Source organism: Emydura macquarii, unplaced genomic scaffold, assembly GCF_026122565.2.
Source record: "Emydura macquarii macquarii isolate MOO-44397 ecotype Brisbane River unplaced genomic scaffold, CSIRO-AGI_Emac_v2 contig_2897, whole genome shotgun sequence".
In the NCBI taxonomy this organism is placed as follows: domain Eukaryota; kingdom Metazoa; phylum Chordata; order Testudines; family Chelidae; genus Emydura; species Emydura macquarii.
The window spans coordinates 16,319,374-16,328,390 of record NW_027133034.1 but is presented as its reverse complement, the minus strand read 5'-3'; the positions used below and the strand labels follow the sequence as shown (position 1 = coordinate 16,328,390).

Genomic DNA, 9,017 nt, shown 5'->3' with positions numbered 1-9,017 from the left:
CAGCCATTGCAACACCTCATGCATGCCTCTTTCCCACCATCTGGCATTGGGAAACTAGTCCTGCATCCTCCCCAGAGCATTCCTCTCGCTCTCAGGCGAGTTCAAGTGTCTGTCCTTCGTGCAAAGGTGCCAGGCAGGGGGATTCTTGACCCAGTCTCACTCATGTGCAGCCATGTTGGGACAATTTACCACTGAAGCCTATTGCTTGTATGGCAATGTAGAGCATTTATGATGGACAGTCTTTGGAGGTTAAAACCAGTTTATGGTTATAACCTACTGGCTGTGAAAGAGTTCTTTAAAATGAGAGCTAGGATCATAATAGTCTATCAAGGTCTCACACTCTGTACAAAAGCTGAGGAGACTGAAGGGAAAGAGACTGAAGAGGGTGCCTGCCAATCTCTCAGCCATTCAAAAAGGCAATGGGTAGGCTCAGTGAATATTTCGTGTATGTTAAGGTGTCTCGCTCTTATTCACCTCAAGTAATAGCCTAGGCTAAGGCAGAGGAGAAATGTGAGTGAGTGCTATGCATGATTAACCTAACCTGAGAGAGCTCAACTAATTGGATAGAATGTTATTTAATACTGTTGCTTTCATTTATGTTTTCAGAGGTGCACTAAGATACCACAGACTGACTTAGGTCATAGTTTTGTTAGAATTCATGAGCTAAGCAATATTGACTAGTCCTTGGATGGGATGGGAGACTTCTGTGGAACAACTGGATGCTCAGGCAAGGAGGTATCGATTTAGTAGGAGGCATGCATCCCTCTGAGTCAGTACTCAACCTGTACTTGCTGAGGTGCTTTCCTTCGCTGTGATCATTAAACTACCCCAGGCGACATTTTGCAAGAATTAGAGGTGCATTGTCATGGACAAAATTTACTGAAGGAAATGACATACAGCTAGCCTAAGATTCCCATTTTCATTCATTTGGTTACACTATTTTTTTCTTCTTGCTCTAATGGGTGCAATGTGTTCCCTTGTGCTCTTAAACAACGGTCATGTTTTATCCCTGAGTTGGCTGCACTTCAGTTGTGGGTGAAGTTATTTATTTAATTCTAAATATATACATATATAATCAAAATAAAAATGCAGATTAAATTAAAGGTAGTTACAGAAAATAAAAGGTAAGCTGTTTAGAGAATAAAATAGTTCTAACATTAAATCTATTCAATCACTGCCATCTGCTGGCAAGACGTGTTTCTTACAGCTGGATCAGCACACTTCTAAGTGACAAAGGGATGGAGAAATATCCTTATTGGCCTTTTAGAATAAAAATAAAAGGTTTCAGATTTTTAGTCTGCACCCGTTACCAGTTCCAGCTGTAATTATTTTAGTTGATGAAATTTATGGGTATTATTTTTAGTCCTTCATTTAAAAAAAATCTTCACTTTGTATATTTCTCATTTTAATGTTTATATACACATGGTTTCTTTTCAGTTTCTTTAAGTAAGCAATGAGGGGGGATGAGTGAGTGAGACCAGAATATAAATAAGTACCAAGATGCACATGATTGTTAAGACAGATGGTAACTGACATGATATCAAATGCTTTACATAAATCACAGTCTTAGAGATACTTTTCCATCAATGTAGCAAAACCACCTCTTGGAGAGGTGGGAACTAAGTGCACGAAAGAATTCCTCCATCAACCTAGCTGCATCTACAATGGTTAGATCCATTTAACTATGTCAGATAGGGTACAAAATTTTTCACACCCCTGAGCAATGTAGCTAGGTCAACCTAAGTTTTAGGTGTAGACCATGCTTGAGTAAGGGAATCACAAGCTGGCTCAAAATAAATATTCTCTGCCTTATATCACAAATGGTTAGAAAACAGTAAATAAAACAATTATAGCACAGTCAAATATATTTTTAAAAGGATTCTCATTACAATCAAACCTTTTACAAAAGAATACCTTTAATTTCAGTTCAATATATTCATTTATATCACAAAACTTTGTTTCATACACTATAGGCTTTTATAGAAAAGCTAAAAAAACCCATTAAAATAATACTAATCAGGGTCCACCTTCACTTCTAAAAAAGTTTTTAAAAAGAAATGGGAAGAGGTTGGATCTCCCCAACTTTGTCGCATTGTGTTACGCTTTCAGCGCAGTTGCTCAGTGATGGGATTTATATTCAGATCTCATTTGTGCTTGATTTACATCCAGTTTGCATACACGTGGATTACTGCACATGAAGATTCTAAATTGTCTATGCAAAAGTAAGTACTCAAAAATCAAACAAACAAAGGCCACTTCTGGACAACGTGACCATGCAGAAAAACTGTAGCTGAGACATCTAGCTTTTCAAACAAACCAACTTACACACTGATCACACTTTGCCTAAATTGTCAAAAGAGACTAGTGGTTTTGAGTGTCTTTAAATATCAGGTACATTTACAATGTCCTCAGTTGGACACCTCAAAACTAAGGCATTTAAAAACACTAGTCTGTTTTGAAAATGTAGGCCTTTAATTTACCTTTAATTTAGTAAAAGGAACAAATTATCTTACTTTAGATCTACGGTACCTAATAATATTGGAAACCAAACTTCTATAACCATCTCCTATGTCTATATTATTTGAAACATTGAAAAAGAAATTGATGAAACATTGCCAAAAGAGAAAAATATCATCTGAACTAACTTTAAAAATACCCAGTTAATTCCATGGTAAAATACATATGTTCTGAACAGACATAAAAATAAATACATCAAGCCCTAAACCTTATTCTTCAGTACCTTTAAATACCTGTATTTCCTGTAGTTATAAAATGTGCACCAATTTATGTTAATGCCAAAAATTATTTTTGAGGATTAGTTATCTTATAACATGAGAATAGTTTACATATATTTAGAAGGTGTAAATATCAAGAATTATGTAGAATTGCCTACGGGGTTCAAAATAGTATTGGAGTATGAGGCTGAAATTAAGAGAGGGAATGCAAATTTAGGCTGAATCAGGATAAATTTGGTGGCAGGGGAGGCCTATCAGGAAGTTTTCTCCTTTTTGACAGTGAGATCAATTAGATAGTGAGAAGGTAGCATAATCTCAGGAGATTTAAGTGGTGGAAGCCTTAATGCTTGGAATATTTAAAATGAGACCGGACAAAGGGTACAATAGGGAACAGAGAGTGGGACTGTAGGATTTATCTTTATATTCTGCCAGAGATAGTTTGGTGCACTTCATTACAAACCCGAAACAAAGACTTGTTACTTAGGGGCTTACAATCTAATGAACGATGAAAGCTGTAATGATAGCACAAACATTTACATTATGAGAAGAACAAAGATAATGAGATTAAGTAGAGTGAAGTGAAAAACTGGCTGCACTTCAAATGGTTCATGAGTTCTCCTTTTATGCAATGATGTTTGTAAGTATATTTATTAGAAAATATTAGTGTGCTGGTGCGCACAATTCAAGGAGGATATTGATAAATTGAAGAGGGTTCAGAGAAGAGCCATGCGAACGATTAAGGATAAGAAAACATGCCTTCTAGCTCAATCTGTTTAGTCTAACAAAGAGAAGGTTAAGGAGTGACTTGATTAAGTATCTAGGTGGGGAACAAAAATTTCACAATGGGTTCTTCAATCCAGCAGAGAAAGGTGTAACATGATCTAATGGCTGGAAGTTGAAGCTAGACAAATTCAGACTGGAAATAAGGTTCACCATTTTGACAGTGAGAGTAATTAACCATTGGAGCTATTTACCAACAGTCATAGTAGGTCCTCTAATCGCTGACAATTTTTAAATCATGATTGGATCTCTCTAAAAGGTATGCTCTAGGAATTATTTTGGGGAAGTTGCATGGCTTGTGTTGGAGGTCTGACTAGATGATTACAACAGTCCCCTCTGGCCTTGGAATCTGTGGAAGCTGGATGGATGGGTGGTATGGAAGCTGAGATATTTGAAAGAGGAGGCTGTTTGACATACAACATCAAGGAGTCTGTTATATCCGTAAAAGACATCAGAGGAAGAGGATAAAGATAAGACAGAAAGGAGATGCTCCCACTGGCCAGCCAATGCTGTGCACAGCTATCCTCTCTCAGAGAATGCAGGCACAGACAATAAGTGTAATACTCAGGAACATTAACTGATGCAATGATAGCCCCTCTTCTAGAAGGGAGCATGCCCCAAGGACTTCCCACTGCATATATGACTATTCCCCCAGACAAACTGGGGAGTCCTGAATACGAACAGGTGTGGGGGTGGGGGATTCAGAGGGGACTGGATGCTTCCTTGCCACATCGCAGGAATTCACAAATTTTGGTTCCTCTCTACTTGCATTACTGGGGGGTGGGGGGGGCAGAGTAGAGCTTTTTATTTTGAGAGGATTTCAGTGGTATAGGTAGGTATAAACTAAGAATTAAACGTGCTGTCAGTCAAAAATTAATACCTTCCTCTCACTTGGAGAAAAAGCTTTATCATACGGTTCTATGCTTGGGGACTTCTGAGTAATTCTTAGGGTAAGTACCAGTAGTGAGAAAATTAGCAGCAAGGCTTTTATGCTTGCTCTGTATTCAAATATATGCATGAGAGGAAGAGAGATGAAAGAGAAATCTGCAATACACACAAAGAAAAAAAGGATACATGTAAAATAAAAGTAACTTAATTTAGTTGAATTCTAAGGCTCTATTGTGCTGTCTTTGCTGCGCACAGTGTAGCAATATCTGCTTTTTAAATGGATATTTAAGGGCCGGAAATTGCACTAAAAGCAAGCAAAATCTTTCAGTGCAAGCAAGCTGTACTTTATTACAAAGGGCTTTGCTTTAAACTTTGACAATGTGAAGAGCTTCAACAGTACCCAATTGAAGTCATCATGTTTTCTAAAGCTAAAATTTTTGGCTGGCATTGTCAGAAGGAAGTTTACAACAGACTAAAGTGAGCATAAGGTCCATACTATTCACAGTGTTAATGTGAAATGTCATAATAGTAGTTACGTAGTTTGAGCTCAACAGTAGAAAATCCTGGTCGGTCATCAACCCTGTAAGAAGAAGAGAAATATGACTGTATAGTAATTAGAAAGGTGTGAAAGGAGTGGCCTTTGGACCACTGTTCCATCTCCTTATAGCTCCAGAATTTGCTGAAGGGTCATGTAAATGGGTAAGATTACATTATTAGAATTACCAACAGAAAGAACACCACATGGTCAATGTCACACTAATGTACACCCAGATCAACTGGCCCATCATGTGTGCCAATACTATATATTACCTATTACTATAATGTAGCCAGAATCAGTGATACACCTATGCATGAAAGGGTAAAACTGCTCCCCTATACCTTCTACTAATTTATTTCAGCTGTAAGCAGTGGAAGACAGTCCATACAGTGCACCATCTGACTCATAATGAGAGCTATGACCACAGCCCTGGAGTTGCTTCTCATCATCTCTGAAAGCGGTCCTTGGATATGGGGCTAGAATGCCTTTCTTTCACCCACTGTTAATTCAGGGGACTGATGAAACTGAGAACAAGTCCTTCTGAAATTTACATTATACACTGATCCATTTATTACATATGACTACAGAATTCCTTTCCAAGCACAAGTGCACGGTCCTTAGCATTTTCCCAATGCATTTATTTCACGGATATAATAATCAGCCTTCTCATGATATATTTATTCAATTATGTCATAATTGTTTAAGTCTTTGCAATTAATCCCGATAGAAGTGATTCCGATTTGATCAACAATTGTTTATGGCATTCATTGAATTAATCAGTGAAGAGAGACAGGCTGATTATAAGAAAGAATCTATATTTCTGTGAGGCTCATTATGTTTGTTGTTATTTCCAGAAGCACTGTACCCACAAGGACTGTGTTCAGACCATGACATACCACCCACTAAATTCTGCTTTCAGTTATTTACTGATGTAAGTTGAAAGGAACTTTTATGCCAGTGCAACTGAAAGCAGAATTTGGCACATTGCTTTCATATGTAGGAGAGTGCTCTCTTTTTTAAATGTACAGGTGATACCTACAATATGATTTTTGTAGTGTCTTGCAGGAACAGTGAATTTGTAGTTGTTGTTTAGGAATTTGTCTTCTCACCATGCCTGATTTTGAAGCTTTAAAAGCATAAATTTAAATGATCATTTGAGTTTAAATTTGAAGACACCAAAAGACTGCATAACCATTGTAGTCTTCAGCTCTGTCTGATATGTATTTCATAAGAGGCAGACAAAATATGGGAAAGAAAAAACTCAAAAATTTGAAATATTTTACAGTATTCTAAATGAAGCACTTTTTAAAAACTTTTTTTCTAAAGTAAAAATATTTCAAATGTCAAAATTTTGAATATTTATCACACAGTGCAATAAAAGGAATGTCCAGGTTAGGACGGGTTTTTTGTGCTTTACATTTTCAAAATTTCTTCAGCTTTGGAAAAACTATGGAATGGAAAAATGAAATAACTCTGCCATTCTGCAACTTTTCAAAACTTCAATCTTAAAAAGGTTAGAGTTTTTTTTTTTTTTTTTTTTTTTTTGCCTCTTACTAACTTTCCCAAAGTTAAGGGTGTTTTGAAAAGATAGAGGGGAAAAATAAAATGTAGAAAAAAATCTAGACATCGTTCATTTTATTGCATTTTGGGGGGGGGGGGGGAATATTGATATTGGGAATTTTTTTGTTTTAAAAAATTGAAGTGGAACAAAAAATCTGTTCAAAATTAAACACAATTAAAAAAAATCCTGTAAAAATATCATCAAAAGTGACATTTTCCCATGAACAATTTTGGTTTTGATGAAACCCTATTTTTTGGCTAGAACATTTTTAGGCCTTATTCTTGTTTAAGCAGTGTGGAAAATATCACATTTGCAATCAGCTAACTTTTTTGTTTGGTAGGTTGACAGTAACTGCATATAGTTCTATAGCACCTTGTTATTTGAAAGCATGATGGACTGCCTGAAGTTACTGTTCTTATTGTTTCTAATTAAAACATCAGCTGAAGGTAGATGTTCTCAAATGTCAGTTGATTTATTTTTACGGATTAGCTAAGCAGCCTAAGAAATATTATCAGGAGGTAAAATGTCACATTATACTCACTTATATATCCAACATAGTTTCATCAAGTCATAGATCTCAGTTGGACAAGCCTCAGGAGATTCCATTCGCTCTCCCCTTTCAATCATCTGGGCAACCTCACTTCCTTTCATTCCCTAAAACAGGATGATTAATCCTCAGTTGCAGACATAGTACATCATCCATACTGTAACTTAGCATATAACAGGTGTAGACACAGCACATTTCTGAGCTACACTATAGCACATTTGTTCCATCAAGGTTCCCACAAATGGGTAGCTGGGGATTAGTCTGGCATGGGAGAATCCCTTGTTGCAGTAGACTGTATCTATCAAACATTTGCATGTGCACGCATGTGCACATATACGTGTATGAGGTCATTACTTTTCACTAACTTTGACAAAAACTTATTTGAAAAAAATACTCACCCTATACGGCTTTTGCCCATAGGAAAAAGCTTCCCACATTAGAACCCCAAAGCTCCAAACATCACTCTTGCTAGAAAATTTGTAGAAGTTCATGCATTCTGGAGCATACCACTTGACCGGCCACTTCCCATGACTTTGTGCCTGAAAATGAATCACAAAAGAAAGCAGGAAATGCTTATAAATATCATCAAAACTCAAATACACCATGTTAAGTGAAGACTATGAAGATATGATTGCTCTCTATAAATACATCAAAGGGATAAATACCAGGGAGGGAGAGGAATTATTTAAGTTCAGCGCCAATGTGGACACAAGAACTAATGGATATAAACTGGCCATCAGGGAGTTTAGACCTAAAATTAGACGAAGGTTTCTAACCATTAGAGGAGTGAAGTTCTGGAATAGCCTTTCAACGGGAGCAGTGGGGGCAAAAAACCGAGTTGGCTTCAAAACTGAGCTTGATAAATTTATGGAGAGGATGGTATGATGGGACAGCCTCGTTTGGCAATTGACTGATCTATGACTATTGGTGGTAGACATGCCAATAGCCTGCAAAGGGATGTTAGTTGGAGTGGGTTCTGAGTTATTACAGAGAATTCTTTCTTGGGCGTCTGGCTGGTGAGTCTTGCCCACGTGCTCAGGGTTTAACTGATCGCCATATTTGGGGTCAGGAAGGAATTTTCCCCCAGGGCAGATTGGCAAAGGCTTTGGGGGTTTTTCGTTTTCCTCTGTAGCATGGGGCACAGCTCACTTGTGGGTGGATTCTCTGTACCTTAAAGTCTTTAAACCATGTTTTGAGGACTTTAATAACTCAGTCCTAGGTTAGAGGTTTATTACAGGAGTGGGTGGGTGAGGTTCTGTGGCCTGCATTGTGCAGGAGATCAGATTAGATGATCATATTGGTCACTTCGGACCTTAGAGTCTATGAAACGTAAAGCAATGCCATCAAACTGTTCTCTCTCTCTCACACTCACACTCACATGGTATGTTTGCCATAAAAGAAACATTTTGTAGCAGCATCTGTGGAGTTGTTACTGTGCTATTCACAGCATTCCACACTCTCAGTATGGGAATGCCATGAACAACATAGTAAAGGCAAATTTACCTGCAAATGGTTTTTGGTCATGTTTTTAATGGCATCTACTGCATATTGTTCTTTTATTTAGTATTCAGTTGTTTTGTCACTTCTTAAAAATAAATGTTTTCATATCAGTCTCATTCACGCAGCATGAAACATACCCAATTAACTTGAGGCTCATACTTGTTTTAAGGAAGGACTTGGTCTCAAGTGGAGATTCTCTTTTGCCTCAAAACAGCATAGGGAAGGATAGTATTGCATTATGATACCGATTTGCAATCTGATTAAGTTTCATAACGCTGTTCCAGGGCAAAACCAAGCTATCACAAGGCAACGTCACTGTGAAACTCCACTGTGCTTTGCAGTAGGCAAGAGGAATGCACTTTTGTCATCAACTCTCACTTAAGGTCCCCTCTTGCACTTGAGACAAATTGTGCTTTGAAAGAGTACCGCCTGATCCCAAACATTTTTATTTTAATTAAAAGCAAATTT

At 37.4% G+C, this 9,017-nt stretch overlaps 1 protein-coding gene across 2 annotated transcripts in view; it reads right to left on the bottom strand.

Moving 5' to 3' along the window:
• Positions 1-1,770: 1,770 nt before the first annotated feature.
• The window catches only part of SYK (spleen associated tyrosine kinase), a 72,241-nt gene continuing 64,994 nt past the window's right edge, over positions 1,771-9,017 (bottom strand). For both annotated transcript variants that reach the window (XM_067568862.1, XM_067568863.1), the window contains 3 exons: positions 7,448-7,588; positions 7,044-7,156; positions 1,771-4,983 (listed from right to left, as the gene is read on the bottom strand). In XM_067568862.1, the coding sequence (XP_067424963.1) occupies positions 4,911-4,983; positions 7,044-7,156; positions 7,448-7,588 (327 nt within the window). In that variant the 3' untranslated portion in view covers positions 1,771-4,910. The remainder of the gene's footprint in view (positions 4,984-7,043; positions 7,157-7,447; positions 7,589-9,017) is intronic.